The 17991-nt window shown below is 40.7% G+C and overlaps 1 protein-coding gene and 1 long non-coding RNA gene across 5 annotated transcripts in view; one reads left to right on the plus strand and one right to left on the minus strand.

Annotated features, from left to right (window-relative positions):
• Window positions 1–10757, minus strand: part of LOC104858522 — a 38684-nt gene extending 27927 nt beyond the window's left edge. Inside the window, exon 1 of the long non-coding RNA XR_779163.1 lies at window positions 10613–10757. This is a non-coding gene — a long non-coding RNA (uncharacterized LOC104858522). The remainder of the gene's footprint in view (window positions 1–10612) is intronic.
• Window positions 10758–10804: 47 nt separating this feature from the next.
• Thumpd3 (THUMP domain containing 3) overlaps window positions 10805–17991 on the plus strand; it is a 26541-nt gene continuing 19354 nt past the window's right edge. Inside the window, exons 1-3 of one of the 4 annotated variants that reach the window (XM_010618786.3) lie at window positions 10805–11051; window positions 11849–12140; window positions 13597–13674. In XM_010618786.3, the coding sequence (XP_010617088.1) occupies window positions 11883–12140; window positions 13597–13674 (336 nt within the window). In that variant the 5' untranslated portion in view covers window positions 10805–11051; window positions 11849–11882. The other 3 variants (XM_033755980.1, XM_033755978.1, XM_033755979.1) reach the window with 3 other exon arrangements.

Below are 17991 nucleotides of genomic sequence, written 5' to 3' on the forward strand. Positions count from 1 at the left end.
TTTTTTTTTTGGTTTGTTTGTTTTGTTTTTCTGGCAGTGTCTCCCTGTGTAGTCCAGGCTATCCTTGAACTCACTATGTAGCCCAGGATGGCTTCAAACTCTCAGCAATCCTCCTGCCTCAGCCTCCCAAGTGCTGGGGTTACAGACATGCACCACCATGCACAGTTTCTCTCTCATTTTTTGTTATCACTAAGTTCTTTTCCTGCCAGAAGTAGAACAGATGAGGTAGGCATAGCTTGGGGTCTTTTGGCCCAATTAACTAAGAAACAACCATCTGAATGCCTGAAAAACTCCCCCAGTCTAGGTTGGTTTGCTAGGTTCATGATATTGGTTAAGTAGTAAAGAGGTCTGATAAATTATTGCCTATAAAATGATCAGATGTAGCCAGAAGCAGTGGCATAAATCTGTAATCCCAGCACTCTAAGAGGCTAAAACAGGAGGATCAAAATTTGAGCCCACCCTGGGCAATTTAGTGACTTAGCCCCTCCCTGTCTTCAAACAAACAAAAACATGTAAAAACAGGCTGGGGATGTTGCCTAGTATGAAGATCCTGAGTTCATTCAGGGATCGAACTGGGGTCCTTGAGATTGTGAGGCAGACACCAGAACCACTGAGCTAAATCCCCAGCAAAACTATTTTTTTTTAAAGAATCTCAAATACTGGGAGGGAGGGAGGAGCTGAAAACAATGCTGAGGTAAGAGGACAGGGAAGCTCCACAGCTTCCTGCTTCCTCTCCCAGCTCTGTTTTGAGTTATGTGTGCCGCACTGGGGACTGAACCCAGGGCTTTGACACTGTTATGTTCCCAGCCCTTTTACATTTTACTTTATTATTCTGAGATGCAGTCTCAATAAGTTACTAAATTGCCCAGGCTGGGCTGAAACTCATGATTCTTCTGCCTCAGCCTCCCAGAGTGCTCAGATTACAAGCATATGCCACCACACCCAACTCCAACTCTCAGTTTTAAGAACACTGATGGTTTTATGTGTCAGGAAAACATACACAAGACTGTGCTAAACTCCAGCAGGGCTAAGCGGTCTGAGCTAAATATGCATATAATCTAAACATAAACAGCTGTATCAAGGACCACATGGCTACTGCTCTGTACTGGGCCGTGCTACCTAGCTACTGGCCTGCAGATTCACAGTACAGTACTCCTCATCTGAATATGAAAGACTGGCAAGAGAGAGGTGGGAGATCCTCCTCCATGAATGATTGTGCAAGGAAACGGAGGCATCTGTACTAGTGGCTCTAGTGATAGGTTCAAAGCCTCTTATTTCCCCTTCTATCCCTGGGAAACAATGCTGTCCAAATGTACAGGATTCACCTTTGCAAACAGCTTATGTGAAGGTACGTGAGTTTGATTTCTGCCAGCCCAGCTTGCATTTCAATAGGGGTTCTATTGCTATGCTACAAGCCTGAGAAAGAACTGGACTATAAGAAGGCCTAACCTTGTTAGTGCATTTCCTTTCTATTATGTAGAAAAAGGAGACAAGGAAATTGGCTAAATCAGTCCTACTCCATTCAGTTCACATTTCTAGCACCAAGAGTAGCATGGTTACTCACCAAAAGGCACTAGAAACACCCACACACTCACCGACATGTACAGTCAGGCAGTTGTTAGGCGGTATAAGCTTCCTGTTTACATTCATCTAGGTCTCTGGTTAAAATAGCGAGCAGCAATAGCATTGGGCTCATCTCAACAGCAGAGCTGTATACACAAGCCTACATTGCTATGAGTCACAGGTAGTTACACTCCATCCAAGACAGAGTTTCAGAACCATTTCTCACCATGGCCCCCAAGTACGGCGAAGCATAGCTACAAGGAATACACCATGGTAAAAGAGAGCATCTGCCCAGGTGGAGGAAGAAAGAAAAGCAAGGGGCAGAGGATGAAAAGCCACGGGAGAAAGGCCAAAAGCCAACATTTTAAAAGAGTAACGTGAATGATCTCATTTTTTTGAGTCGTGAATGGTCGTAGCTTCTACTTGCTGAGCACCACCCTCTCTACGCTACCCACTATCTCAGGTGCATCATTTAATTAACCCGACACATATTCACTGCACACTTGTGTGCCAGGCAGTTTCTAAGCAAAGAATATTTGGTAGGGAACAAAACAGTTGAAAATCTCATTCTGTTTTTGAAATGAATTTTATTTTATTTTATCCCATCCCCCCCCAAGTCCCCCTTCCCTGCCTATGTACAAAAGCTTTGTTTCCATTTTCCCTCTATTTTCTTTCTTTTTTTTTTTTGCTTGTGCCTTCCTTTCTCCCTCACCTTTGTTCCCTTTCACTTTTGAATATTTTTTCCCCATTCCAAAACATCCATTATACATTTCACTCTTTACTTCCACTTTTGGTTTCTCATACCAGAGAAGCAATGCAGTTTTTAAACATATGTGTCTGATTTATTTTACTTAAGAGCATAGTCTAGAGGGCTGGGGATTTAACTCAGTGGTTCCACCACCTGCCTCACAAGTGCAACGACCCAAGTTCAATCCCTGGTACAAAAAAAAAAAAAGTATAGTCTCGAGATCTATCCACTTAGCTATAAATGTCTGAAGTTCATCCTTCTTTATGCCAGAGTAGTACTCCATTGTATAAAAAAGAAACCCACATCTTCTTTATCCACTCATCAGTAGGGCTGTTTCCAAGATTTAGTTATTATAAACTGCGCTGCTACAAACATGGGTATGCATACATCACTGTGGTAAAATGCTCTTAATTCTTTTGGGAAGATACCAAGAAAAGGAATAGCGAGGTCAAGTGGTACCTCTAGTTTTAATTTTTTTGAGAAGTCTCCACACTGATATCCACAGTGGTTGCACCAGTCTGCACTCCCACCAACAGTGGAGCAGGGTTCCTTTTCCCCAGTAACCCCTCCAGCATTTGCTATTGGTTGAATTCTTGATAGCAGCCGTTCTTTCTGGAGTGAGACAGAATCTCAGCATTGTTTTAATTTGCATTTCATGAGTAACCAGTGATGCTGAACACTTTTTCATATATTTATTTGCTATTTCTAATTCTTTATCTGAGAAGTGTCTTTTCATTTCAAGTGCCTATTTTTGCATTGGGTCTTTAAATTTGGGGGGGGTCTGATTTTTTTTTTAGTTCTTTATATATTCTACATAAGTCCTTTATCTGAATTTGCTGTTAAAAAAAAATCCCATTCTGTGGGTTGTCTCTTCACTCTGTTGGTGGTTTCTCTTGCTGTGAAAAAGCTTTTTTATCAGCTATTCAGATAAAGAACTGTTATGGGGAGAGGCCAGAAAGGCAAGAAAAGAAGAGAAAAATTAAGTATGGACAGCAAAAGAGAATTTAGAGAAGAGATTATAAAGAAAATAAAGGTTAAAGCATCCTGGACTTTGAGATTCTGTATTAAAAGAAGTCTCTGTCCATCCATTAAACCTCTAACATAACTGACTCACTGAAAAGTCCAAATCATAAATATATTTGAAGAAATGTGCTTCCTTCCGTATTACATCAGAGGGCAATGGCAATTCAAGCAATAACAAAGTCTGAGTAAGATACCCAGCAATATCCTGCTTTAATAAAGAGATGAGATGAGGGACAGGGATTTAGTTCAGTGGTTCTGATGCCTTCCTCACAAGTGCAAGGTCCTGAGTACAATCCCCAGTACAAAAAAATAAAATAAAATAAAAATAAAGAGATGAGACATATTTGGAATACATCATGTTCATTTGCTCATATAACTTATCTCTCTCAAGCTATTCTAGTGAAAAGGAAAAAAATCAGCAGTCTAAAAAATAGATGTAGCAGCTATTTGGCTGAAACCCTTGCAGCATGAGTTAAGCTAATAGACACCATTTGCTGAAAACCTAAGAATTTGCTTCGTAATGAACTATCCTGAAACTCAGGTTTGAATAGCGATGACGTGGCCATTTCCTGTGGTTCTGTGCACAAGCAGCGGCCTAGGCTTATGCACATGGCTGCAGTGTGGTAATGGGCTCAGGCAGGACACTGGCTTCCCCCACCCCACTTCCAGGATCTCTCATTATACAGGGTTCCAGGCTGGGATTCCTTACACTGGGGCAAGAGCAGGCCAAAAGGGTAGAAATGCAGGCTGGCAGGCCTCTCAAGACCCAGACTGGAACTGGCCAGTGACACACCTGCCACAGCCTACAGGTCAAAGCAAGTTAAAAAACCAGAACAGGTTTTTTAACCTCACTGAGAGAAGGGGCACTTACCATGATCAGGACTGTGGGAAACTAGCTCTGTCAGTCACCTACCTCATTTGCCATGTGTAGAAACCTCACATCAGCTCAGTGAATCGCCATGGCAACTTATGAGCCAACCACCATTCCCCCCATTTTATAATCAAGAGAAGCCAGCTCCTGAAAGGCTGAATATTCTCCGCAGGATCTTAACTGCCTTAGAGATCTATTTAACAGCCATCCTTCTACACACAGGTCAGTAGGGTTAGAGGGGTTGAACCCCACATTCCCTCCTTACAGAGAGAAACAGGAAAGCTTAGTATTTGAGAGACTAGAAATGGGTCAAAGCACTTTGCTTTGTGATTGAATCTTGTTTCTAAATCTCGTTAGCTTGGTGACTTTGGAAAACTTACCCACAGCTCCATGAAATAATGCACATAATGCACTGCCCAGGCCTGAGACAATCTGCCCTGTCCATCTAGGGTTCTGTATCCATAAAATCAACCAGTCATAGAAAATATATACATATATTTTTTGGTACTGGGGATGGAACTCAGGTCCTGCCTTGTGAGACAGGCAGCAGAACCACTGAGCTACATGCCCAGCCTACATAGAAAATATTTTTAAAATTCTGTCTGTATTAAACATGTACTACAGACTTTTTGTTCTTGTCATTATTCCTTTTTTGTTTTGTTTTTTTATTTTATTAATTTAGTACCGGGGGTCAAACTTGGGACCTTGCGCTTGTCAGGCAGGCAGCGGAACCACTGAGCTAAATCTCTGGCCTGTTTTTTTATTTTTTGAGACAGAGTCTCACTATTAGTTGTCACTATTAGTTAGGTCTCACTATTAGTTAACTCATTTTGTAGCCCAGGCTGGCTTTGAACTCAAAGCAATCTTCCTGCCTCAGCCTCCCAAGTGCTGGGATTATATGTGTGCCACCACACCCAGTGAGTCGTTATTCTTTAAACAAAGCAGTAAACCAACTACTTGCACATGTAAGTAATCTAGAGATGATTTAAAGATATGTATAGGTCATCTGCAAGTACTATTCCATCTTATATGAGATTTGAGCATATTTGAATTGTGATTTCCATGGGGTGTCCTGGAATAAATTCCATACAATACTACAAATGATTGTACGTGCTACGTACTATCGATACTGTTGTTCTGGGTGTCCTGGTTGATTTACCTGAATCAAACCAGCTGCAGCCCCAGACTGCAGTGTCATAGGAGAGAGAGAGAGGCTGTGCAGTGATCCTGAGCCTTCATGATTTACTGTCACTGTTCTTGCTGACCTTGTTCCTGTTTCTCTTTGCTCCAGCCCTGTGGTGTTGCTAGACCGCCCACCACTGAGGGATCTTGCCCACTGCTAGACCTCATTTTGCTCATTTGAGGCACTTTATTTGGCAGCTGCCACCTCATGTGGAGATGTGGTGACTGCCCATATCACCTATCGAATTCTCCTTGGCTATTGTTCTTTAGTTCTTCTGATTCTAAAAGGGAGGTGGGAATGGAATGGACGTCTCCCAGGTGGAGGATGTCTGCTTGAGTTGCTTCTGTACTAATAGGACACCTTTTATGTTTTCTCCCCTTTGAAGGAGTGCAATGTTTAACACAAGTAACCACTAGGTGGCAGGGGTGTTTCGCTGCCCAGTTCCTTACCGTCTCTGCCTGGGTTCTCAGTTGCAGCAAACTCGGTTCCTTTCAAAATGCATTAGCTGCTTTTAAGGCAATTTACTTATCAACATGAAATTCAAGGAGAACTGATAAATTTCACTCAGGTGATCCTGAGAATTCAATGCAGTGTCACTAAGGCTGTCACAAGCTCTAGGGGTTTTATATTACTAAAGCAGTTTTATAGCCTTTCGCCTGAAAGGGCATGGGAAAAGTAAATAAACCAGTGCTCATTTAGGGCACGGCTGGTTTTTTCCCCCTCTAGTTAACACCCGGCGGGACAAAGTTCCTTTGGGTTAAGCATTCATGGGTGCTTAAGCTATCATTTCCTTAATAGGATTATAGACAAAAATGTCATTTTCCAATGAGGTCCCAAAAAAGTTTTCTTGGGGGAGATGGAATTTCGTTCAGTAGCTTAGGGAAGAGAAGGCGTGGGGTGTCCCTCCTTTCAATTACATCCCCCATGGGAATCCAGCAGGACATGCTGGGCCCTCTTTTGATAAAACAGATCAGAAGGTACCAAGAAGGAAGGAGAGCTAGAGGTCAGGCCAGAAGCATTAATATAACCTTCACCTTACAGTGCAGGGGATCAAGGGTGCTATCCATAGTGGATAGAACAAGATGTTTAACAGATCACTTAAACCTACAAAGGTAGATTTCATGTAGAGAAACACTGCCCTGAGTTGCAACGTTAACAGTAGAAGAAGGGAGGAGGAAACAGAATGGTGTAAAGTTTGTAAGTTAAACTTGAAATACAATAATAGAGTCTTTAGAAAATTATCTAAAATTGAAAAATCAACAAATGTATACAATTTGGAGATATGGAGGTCATCATCAAATGAACAAAAAGCATGAAGCATGAGTAGTCTTTGGCTCTACAGAGGAGCAATGGAGAGGGATCTGCAGGGGAGTGACTGGACTATGTGGCTTTTTTTATTTTTTTGGTATCAGGAATCTAACTCAAGCTTGCCAGGTAAGTGCTGCACCACTGAGGTACATTCCAGGCCCTATGTGATTTTTTTAAACTATGACTTTATTTTACTTTAAGCTTGGACTGTTGAACTGGGCTGGGAGTGTGGCTCAGTGGTAGAGTACAGTACAGGTGGGAGGCTTCCCTGCGTGTTTTCCTTTTCCGGATTCAGTTTGCTGCAGCATAACCACTACCATGACTTACAGAGAAAGCCTTTAATTGTCACACATATATTTTATGTAACTTGTCCCACATGGGTACTGTACAAGGGACTTTTTCTTTTCAGTACTGGGGATTGAATCCAGAGCCTCATGCATGCCAGGCAAGCACTTTGCCACTGAGCTACATTCCCCAGCCTTTTAGAAATTTTGTTTTGAGAAAGAGCACTACTGGGTTAGCCAGATTAGGCTCAAACTTTTCTCCTGCCTCAGCCTCAGGGTAGCTAGGATTACAGGCTTGTGCCACCACACCCAGGCAAGGATTCTTTTTAATCAATATTTTCAGAGCACATCATCAGGGTTTTTCTCATAGAAACTAAAACACTCTTGATTTTTGCAATAAATCAGAACTGTAAGGAGGGAATAAATTCATATTTACTACTTTTGTGGGATTCTAGCCCAAGTTCTTTTGCATCCATCTATTAGCAGAATATGGTTAATCTCAAGAAGCAAATCTGCTAGGTTTTGACCTTCAGGTTTCCTATTTTTTATCTTCTTTTCAAACCCATTTCTAATCTGTCAGCAATAACACAAGAATATAATTCTCACCACACCTATTCTTATAGTGTCTGAACCATCATTTCTTACTTGTACCATTGCAATAGCCTGGTTACTACCTCAATTCCTGCACCATGGCATTCTTCAGGGCAGTACCCAGAGTGATATGTGTATATACAGCCTTACTGGGGATTAAACCAGGGCCCTCACACCGCGCTACATTCCCTTTAAAAAAAAAATCTATTGAAGCAGGGCCTTCACAATAAGCTACATTCCCTTTTTAAAAATCTTTTTGAAACAGGGTCTTGATAAATCACTAAGCTGGGGTCTACCTTTCAATCCTCCTGCCTCCTGGAGTTATAGGCATACACACTGGGATTATAGGCACACACACCATTCCTGGCTCAGAGTGGTACTTTTTCATTGTAATGCATGGGGATAATTTGCAAAATATTGGCTTGAAGCACTCAACCCATTTTATCTTCTATCTCTGGCTCCCTCACTCACTCCACACCAAGCTCATGGCCTCTTGGCTATACCTAAACTCTGCTAAACCTGTTGCTGCCCTTGGTCTGGAAGGCTCTTCTCCCAGGTCATGACTTGAACTCTCATTTCCTCAGGATCTGCTCTGTTGCCTTACCAAAGAGGCCTTTCCTACCTCTTGACACAAAACTGATGTTGTCCTCCCTCTCTAGAACTTTCTATGCACCTCCACCCCAGCCTTGCTTAGTTTTTCTCTGTAAAACTTATTATCCCAGCAACATTACACACATATTTACTGAACTGTCTTTTCCATTAGAATATAAGCTCTAGAGCCTAGAATGAGAAGTCAAATCCTTGAGGACTGTTTTTTCATTGTTTCATTCCCAGTGTTTAAAAAGCCTATAAACTCTAGCACAGATGTCCAGTAAACTCTGTTGCTTAAAAGAAGCCCTAACTTGATAACTACTGGTGGGTGATATGCCTTACATTAGTATCTCCCCAGGTATGACACCTGTGTACGGGACATGATTTTTAGATAGGATAAAGATACACATTAAATAACATGAGAATGTTTTCTTTGCAATGTTTGATCCCTCTCATTATTTCAAGGTCTCATTTAGTGCTAGTTTACCTCTAATACTTGCTAATTTATCTTTTAAAACAGATAAAGGTCTTAATATTTACAGCCTACTAAGAGCCTTTTCATTGTTTCGTGTTTGTTTGTTTGTTTGTTTTTCCTGAGACAGAGGCTGGCCTCAAATTTGTAGCCTCAAACCTGCTTCAGACCCAAGTGCCGAGATTACAGACATGTGCTACTACGCCTGGATTGCTCTGTGTGTGTGTGTGTGTGTGTGTGTGTGTGTATAATTCATTGTACTTATTCTTTTTTTGTTTGTGTTCTTGAGACAGGGTCTTGTTATGTAGCCCAGGCTGGCCTCCACCTCTTGGCAATCCTCCTGCCACTGCCTCCTGAGTGGCTGGGTTATAATTGTACACTACCATGCCAGCCATTTATATATACTCTTAAGGGTACCATCTATTTTAATTATGCACCTGACAATGTGTTAACCCCATTTAAATCTCCCAGCAATGCTGAGAGAGAAACATCACTTTGCAGACAAAGCTGCAGATGAATTTCCCTTAAGACCAGTTTCCTCTTTCCTTTATTAAGGAAAAATTCACCATTTAAAATATTTTGAAGTGTACTATTCACTATTTCTCAGTATAATCACAATATGTACCCATCACTGCTATTTACATTCAGAACAATGTCATCATCCCCCAAAGAAACCTTGGGCCTTTGATGCCATTCCCCAATTGTCCCAATCCTAAGCTTTCTGTCTCATACATTTGTGAATTTCACATAAATGGAATAATGTCTGTGATCTTTGCGTCTGGCTTCTGTCACTGAACATATTTCTGAGGTTCATCTAATATGCATCCATAGTTCAATCCTTTTTTAGGGCTGAGTAATGTTCCATCATGATTATAGTACTACATCTGTTTGTCTTTTCTTGAGTTTCTGGATATGTGAGTTGTTTCCACATTGTATCTATATGAATAATGCTACTGTGCACACTTGTGTCCAAGTCTCTGCTTGAACATCCATTTCTAGTCTCTTAGGTATATATGTTATTGTAGAATTACTACATATGAGGCTTGCTATGGGCTACATCTAGAGATTCATTCCAAGTTCTTGTCCTGAACAAAAAAATTACACAAAACAGGCCCAAAAGATAGTGAGGTTTTACGTTTATTACAGGTAGGAAAATAAGTACACTCTGAAGAGTGAGAGTGTGTTTTTGTTCAAAGGGTGAGATCACAGTGGCCAGCAGGTTAATGACTGCTGTCTGTTGTATCAACCACTGGAAAGGTCCAACTTTTGCTAATTTTAGCCATTTGCCACCAGGGTGTGGTGGCCTGTGCCTGTGATCTCGGCACTAGAGAGCCTGAGCCAGGAGGATCCCAAGAGTTGGAGACCAGCCTGAACACACAGTGAGATCCTGTCTTTTAAAAACGTGCCATTTGCATTGTGTTCATTTATATTTCACTACTGACTAGTGATATTCAGTATCCTTTAATGTCCTCTTGGCTATTTGTGTCTCTTTGGAGCAATACCTAATTCAAGTCCTTTGACTTTTTAAAAAATTGAATTGTTTTGTTGTTGTTGAGTTGTAAAACTTTACTTTTAGGGCTAACGTTTTTAAAACTATAAATAAAAATATAAAGTAAATAGTAGCACAAAAATAGTGAAGGTAATATAAAGATCAGAAACGAGTTTGAGGGCCGGGGATTTACCTCAGTGTTTCTGTTGCCTGCCTTGCAAGCACAAGGGCTCGAGTTCGATCCCCAGTATCAAAAAAAGAAAGAAAAACAAACGTTTGAGCCACATTGACTCCGGAACTAAAAGCAAGAATTGTGCTCACACCACGTAGATTTAAGTTCCAGCTCTGCCCATAAATAGCCGAGTAAAAAATTTTGGGTGAAAACTAGCATTTATTCTGAGGCTGTTTCTCTGGCTTTAAAAACGGGAATAGGCCAACACCACTTCATTGTTGTTGTGAGAAATGAGATGACGCATATAAAATGCTTACACAGCTCCGGGCACCAGCAAACACAGCACAAATGTCACTTATTACTAAAACGGGCGACAGGGCCTGTGTCTCCGGCTTCGCACGCTGGACAACCGGCACGCCCGCCGCATCGGCCTACTGCGCACGCTCCACCCCACAGCCTGGTCACGGCACCACCCCTAGCACGCAGCTGCCGCTTTACTTCCGCTTCCGGGGGTGGTGAGCGGCTTCCGGCGGCGTGGTCCGAGAACTCGGGGGTCGCGGAGTGCTGGAGGCTGGGGCGTTTGTAGCGGCGGCGGTAACCAGGCAGCTGGCAGGTGGGAAAAGAGGCCTGCCTTCGTCCTGCGCCGGGTCGAACCTCGGGCTGGCTCCATCGCGAGCCACCTCGCTGCCTCTGCCTGGCCTTCCGCCCTCCCCAAGACTCTTGACCGCGGATCCCGCCGGGTGGGAGCAGGAAGAGGTGGGTTCGGTTCCGGTCTGTGCCGCTGCGGAGCTGTGTGACCTGGGGCGGGACACGTCCTCGTGCTGTCTCCCTTAGAAGGTGGAAATCAGCTTTACGGGAATAGCGTGTTAAGGGCAGGAACTGACTTGGTAACGTTAAACACTGCCACCTGCCCTTGCCACAGCACGAGGGTGGTGGGCGTAGCTATCTCTCCCCACTTAAGTAGTTTTGAGTCACAAACCTTTTGAACTCTGGTGATGGCTGTTAAGCCCACCACCATCACCACTCCCCAATGCAGGAAGATTGGTTTACTATTCCAGGTATTTCAGAGATCTCTCTCAATGCTGAGTCTTAGGCTCCAGAGTCAGGCATGTAGTACGCTTGCGTATATTTGCAATTATTAGATAGTGTTCAGTTAATCCTTTTAAAATTTATGAATGTACTTCGTAAAAGGAAGATTAAGTTTTTTTTAAAATTGGGAATTGAACCCAGGGCCTCTGCAAGGAGCTACATCCCAAGCCCTCTTTATTTTGTAGAGATAAGGTTTCCCTAAAGTGACTCAGTTGCCCAGGTTGGGCTTGAATTTATGATCCTTCTGCCTCAGCCTCCCAGAGTGCTGGGATTACAGGTACCACCACACCAAGCTGGATCTTATTAACAAGTTTTTATCATTGGCTTGGAACTGTGCAGCTCTCACTTAAATGTATTGGTTGTGTTACCCTTTCCCTGCCTTCCAAAACATGTTTTTCATTATAATTGAAGTCTGAGGTGATAATGTCTGGACTTTCTCATTCTTGTGTGTATTGCCCTTAAAGGGACTCTCTTAGGGACCTGAGAAACATTGCCAAAATGTCTGACATTCAAGAAGCTACTAACAAACTTCTGGATGTGAACCTTCATGAGAACCAGAAATCTGTACCAGTGACAAAAGAAAATGGCACAAAAAATGAGTCTGAGCATCTTCACATCACTATTGGGGCCACTGTCCCCACTGGCTTTGAGCAAACAGCTGCAGGTGAAATCAAAGAGAAATTGGGGTCATCATGCAAAATCAGCAAAGATCGGGGCAAGATATACTTTGACATTTCAGTGGAAAGTCTGGCGCAGGTTTGAATTAAGCACTATTTAAAATAGTTTTCTAAATTGGTTATAGTGTGCTTACTTTCTAGTTTACAGTCTCACCTTGGAATCTTTGTCGTAAGTCACATGATTTCAGAGTATTACTGCATTTTCTGCTGGGCACTGATTTGGAAATTTGACTATTTTTAGTATGCTATGTTCTCTATATTTATTTGTTTTACAAATATGTCTATCTTAGTTTGCTATACTAGTTATTGTAACATTTCCTGATTGAATTCACCAAAGATCCCTGTGTGACTTATGAAGAAAAATTCTGAGTATCTTCTACACTTTTTCTTTCTTTCTTTTTTTTTTTTTTTTTTTTTTTTTTTTAATTGAACTCCGGACCTTGCACTTGTGAGTCAGGTAGCGAAACCATTGAGCTAAACTCCCAGCCCTACACTTCTTTTATTTACTTCAGCCTCAAACTAAAGTTTAAACTTTGGTGAAGTACAAAAGCATAGGTTTTTCTTCCAATTGTACCAGACATTCTGGCTCAGAAGTAATTAGGAATTATTGCAGGTGAGAAGTGAAGATTAGCAAACTGCCATCTCAGTAAAACAAAAGCTAAAGTAAAACTGATTGCCACATAAGGAAAATGTGGGCATGGATTGTGTCTGGTTTTTTTCTGTTGGATTTCTGAGACAGGGTCTCACTATGTTAGGGCTGGTCTTGACTTTACTATGTCACCCAAGCTGCCCTTGAACTTGTAGTGATCCTCCTCAGCCTCTGGAGTGCTGGGATCACAGGCAGGTACCATCATACCCAGCTTGTATTTGGGTTTTTTTCATCAGTATATTCAAAGCTTTTAGTTTCTGGCATATAGTAGGCATCTAGGAAATATTTGTGGGATGAAATGGTAAACAGTTAATTTGCATCTAATATTTTAGTTAATACCCTGAGCAACTTCATGAATATTTGCACTTGTCCTTATTAATCATTACAATCAAGAAAAATAAGTGATTTGTGTGCAGTCACTCGGCTAGTCATCAAAGGCAGGAGCTCAAACTTAGTTCTTAGTGATATACAGTGTACCACAGAGAGCCATGAGAAAAGTACAATAAACTCAGTGTCTTAATTTTCCCCTTCTTACTCATATTCATGTTGCCCATGTAATGCTTCAGCCTTCAGTGCATCCTCCTCATCTTTTCGTAGAGAAGAGCACCTGATGGGTAATCAAAAAGATGAGAGACTAAGGAGATGGGAAATTTAAAAATAAGAAACATAGGCAACAAGTGGTTTTAAACTATTGTGCATAGGACCGGGGATTTAGCTCTGTGGTGCAGGGCCTGCCTTACAAGCACAAGGTCCTGAGTTCAATCCCTGGTACCAAAAACTAAAAATAAACTATTATACATAAATTTTAAAATATTTAATCACTGATAGTTTGTGTTATCAGAAGCTTTTTCAGAAATCTGTTCCTGACATTTTTCTTTCTTTACAGGTTCATTGTCTGAGATCAGTTGATAACTTATTTGTGGTTGTTGAGGAGTTTAAAGATTTCCAGTTCAAACAAACAAAGGTGAGCTAACAAACACGTTAGCTGAGTTTTAGCCATCTTCCCCAGGGAAGTTATTTCTGCTTCTTACAGTCTGCCTATTGTTTTGTGCTACCATTGCAGCAGCGCTGGGGTTGAGCCCCACCCAGAACCTTACATATGCTAAACTCATGCTTAGCATGAGCTATACTCCTGCTTATATCAGAAATTCTTACAGGCTTTTATAGTAAAATCAGGGATATGCTGACAGTCCATCTCAAAAGTTGCTTTTAAAAATCAGTATTGGAAAGAGCTGGGTGTGGTGGCACACACATAATCCCAGTGCTTGGGAGGCTGAGACAGGATTGCTGTGAGGTGGAGGCCAGCCTGAACTACATAGCAAGGCCTTGTCTCAAAAAACAAAAAATAAAAATAAATCAGTACTGGAAAATACTGAAATTTATAAGAAAAAAGTAGTTTGACCTTGCTTACAAAAGATGTAAACCTTATATTAGCTTTGCTAATTCCTCATTGCTATTCCCCTATAAATAGATAAGATAGGTAGATTGGTTTCCAAAATAGAATTGCTTCTAGAATGTGAACTAAACAAGTGACAGTTTGTGTCATATACAAGTAACGCTTCCTTGCCATCCTGCTTTGACCCTGCTTCTCTAACTTCATTTTTAAAATAAAGCCAAAGTAATATTTAAATATCTTCAGTTGTTAGGACAACAGCTTTCTCTCCAATGTGTTTTTAACATTTGAGTCCTAAATATTCAGCTGCTCCTCAAGCTGGAGGCTGAAAATAGATTGCAGTAAAGCTTTACGTTTTTTTCCACATTTCTTTTTGGTCAGGTTTCCAGAGTCAAATGCTTGAAAACTTTTCTACCAGCGTTACTGCCTATATTAGAAATCTTTCCTACTTCTCTAGTCTTTATTTCTAACAGGGTGATACCCAAAACAATATCCAAAAACTAGTCAAATTTCAGGGCATGGTGATCTAGACCTAATATCAACTATCCAGGTGAGGCCTGGGCAACTTAGTGAGACACTGTTGCAAAATAAAAAAGCGGTAGTGTGTAGCTAGCTCAGTGGTAGTGCTTGTTTAGCATGCCCAAGGCCTTGGATTTAGTTCTCAGTACCACCAAATAAAACAAAAATAATCAAACACAGCCTAGAAAAAATAAGACCAGACCTGAAAAGACTCACTACTGAAAATAAATAAAAAATTTATTAGCTGTAATTGTATCTATTTTTCTTTGTTCTTTTTGCCTTGTCGGTACCAGGGATTGAACTCAGGACCTTTTGTATGGGAGGCAGACATGGCACCACTGAGCTAAATCCCTCCAGCCCTGTAAATTTGACTGTGTGTGTGTGTGTGTGTGTGTTTAGCTGCTGGGAGTTTATTTTCTGCTTGGTGCAAGGCACAGTTGGGAGAGGAAAGCTCAGTGTGGCCTGGAGAGCGAGAGCAGAGCACATCTCTGGCCTGCTGGTGGCTGCTATGTCCACTTGCTGCAGTCACCTAGTCTAGAAGGTGGGTGGGTTTAACTTTCAACTTTAGTATTATAACCCTTCTAAGAATAGTCATTGCCAACTGAACTATACCTATGAAACTAATAGATAACAAGCTTTTGCTGCTAAATAATTTGAATTTCTTTTTGGGGGGAGTGTGGAACCAGGAATTGAACTCAGGACCTTGCATTTGCCAGGCAGGCGTGGCGCCACTGAGCTAAAACCCTGGCCCAACAATTTGAAATATTGATAATCCTGTGCATGAATAAATATTAATAAGTATGTAAAAGAAAACTATCCAACTTAAATTCTTTAACTTACAGGCATTTATTAATATATCCTTAAATTCTTGCATTTGTGCCAATCTAAAATTTGTATTCTGGACCATTTGGCTCTCTAGAGGTAAATTTGATTATGGAATGATTCTACTTGAGCAACCTTTTCAGTTTCCGTGTAAGTAACTACAGAAAAGCTTCTTGGCTGAAGTCAAAGAAGAACAAGAAGACTTACAATAATTTTCAGATTTGTGAAAAGGAAACTTCTGTGCCTATAAAAAATTGTTAATCTCATTAGTTTGTGAACTTAAATTGCAACATGCCCTAGGTTTAAAAAAAACCTCATTTTTTTAAAACATTTGCCTCTGTAGCCTTCATTCTGTTGACCATCAAGTTTTTTATGATGTGTTTTAATTTTCTTTTTAACCCTTAAGGGCATGACTTGGGTATTTTTTTCCTTTCACTTTTGTATTTGGTTAATAGGTTGGATATAAAATTTGGAATTGCTTCCCTTCTTCAAGAATATTGTAGTCAGTGTTCATTCTCTTCCATCTTTAAATGTTGTCATGGAACACTGAATTCATCCTGATATTTTCCCCCATTTTGTTTTGATATTTTTGTTTGATGAGCAAATTATTATTTTTAATCTTTGAAATGTGATCAGCTTGCTCAAATTTGTCTCATTGATAATTCTTTTACAAGAAACTTCAGTGCACTTACATTTCTGGAAATTTTTCTTGACTTATTTGAAAAAAAAAATTTTTAAATTATTTTAGATCCCTTTAGGGAAACTGGTTATACATATGTGAAATCTCTTTTGATCTTGTGTGTGTGTGTGTGTGTGTGAGAGACTGGGGAGAGACTGGGGATTGAACCTAGAGCCTTCTCACTGAGCTACATCCCCAACGCTTTTTTTAATTTTTTATTTCTGTTTTGATATAACGTCTAAGTTGCTAACTTGCCCAGGCTAGACTTGAATTTTGATCTTCTGCGTCAGCCTCAGAGGTGCACAGCTTGAATATTTTTTCATATTTATTATTTTTGTCTGATCCTTTTTACCTTTTTTTGCTCATTGCCAATTTGCTTTACTTTTTTCCACATTCTTTACTGTGCTTTCAGCAGTATCCTGTATGTGCTGTTTTCACTGTGGTCACATTGATTTAATTTTTTTATTCTATATTTTGATGGAACTGTGCAAATTCCCATTCCATCTCTTTCTGGCGGCTCACCCAATTTTCTGTTTTTGTGAGGTGGGCACCAACTCCGCTGAGCTACATCCCTAATCAAATTGTCTGTTTTTGTATCTCTGCTTTGAGCTCATATTTACAAATGTGTTTTCTCTTACTTATTTATTTATTTTTGGGGATTCTGTCTTGTTTTGTTTTTTGAGACTGTGTCTCACTGTGTAGCTCTGGCTGGCCTCGAACTCCCGGCACGTGTCCTGCGTCACCCTCCCAAGTGCTAGGATCGCGGTTTTTCACTGCTCTTTGGCAAGTTTTCTGGTCGCTGCTCTTTGTCTTTTATTCCCTGTTTGCGTGTCTCTTTTTCCTGTTACTGTTTTCATTTAAGTCCTGTGCCGATAACTTAATAATTGCTCCTCTTTTAATGAGGGAGTTCCTCTGAGCACAACTTTGTATAGAGGTTCTTGTAGAGAAAGCCACAGGTGTCCAGGCCAGCAGGAAGTCTTTCTGGCTGACACATGAGAATGTGAGTCCTGATTTCTCTTCTCCATTTCCTCCTCTCCCCTCCCCCTTTTTCATAGCTTTATGGAGGTCTAACTCCCATTCTGTTGGATGAGTCATTTCAACCTTTACTTCTCCCTAAGCTAAAGGGATCAGCCCCCTCAGCATTACTCACAAAGCAGAGCACAGCTGTTCTGTATTCACTTGGGTCCAACCAGCTCTAGATTAAAAATTCTTGAAGATCTTTATTAATCTAGCCAGGCATTTTAAAATGTCACTTCCCCAAACAATATGTCATAACTACTATTAGGTATTAAAAGTAATATTGGACTGGTTTGAAGTATACAGGAGAATGTGTATGGATTTTATGCAAATACTAGTTCTTTTGTATAAGAAATTGAAGCATCTGCAGATTTTGGTATCTGCAGGGGCTCCTGGAACCAATTTCCTGGGGACCCTAAGGGATAACTATTTGTTTCCTAACCCTGCCTCAAGTATGGACTACTTCCAGCTGTTTGTGAATTCTTGTTCAACTTCCATTTCTCTCCCCTACTGTTGCTCGATGCAGAGGAGGTCCAGAGACACTTTCTTCACCACTTCTCTGGTGTTCTAAGTAAAGTGTATTTGCTACCTGCTTTGTTGATGGTTCTTTATAGTACTTGGATCTGCAGTCCTCCCTTCCTGTATCATCCATCACTTGTTTGACCTTCATTGTGTTTGAGAATCCTTATATTGTAGTTTCAGGTTACAAATACTCTGTAGGTCAAGAGTTGGTATTTCTGTTGTATTTTTTTCTTTTAAAACAAGTTTCTAAAAAAATAAAACAAGTTTCTGAAGAAAGGCTGTGCCAATGTTGTCCCACCATTTTTTTTTTTTTTTTTTTTTTTTTTTTC

Source organism: Fukomys damarensis, unplaced genomic scaffold, assembly GCF_012274545.1.
Source record: "Fukomys damarensis isolate Sample0158 unplaced genomic scaffold, DMR_v1.0_HiC HiC_scaffold_24, whole genome shotgun sequence".
Taxonomy (NCBI): Eukaryota; Metazoa; Chordata; class Mammalia; order Rodentia; family Bathyergidae; genus Fukomys; species Fukomys damarensis.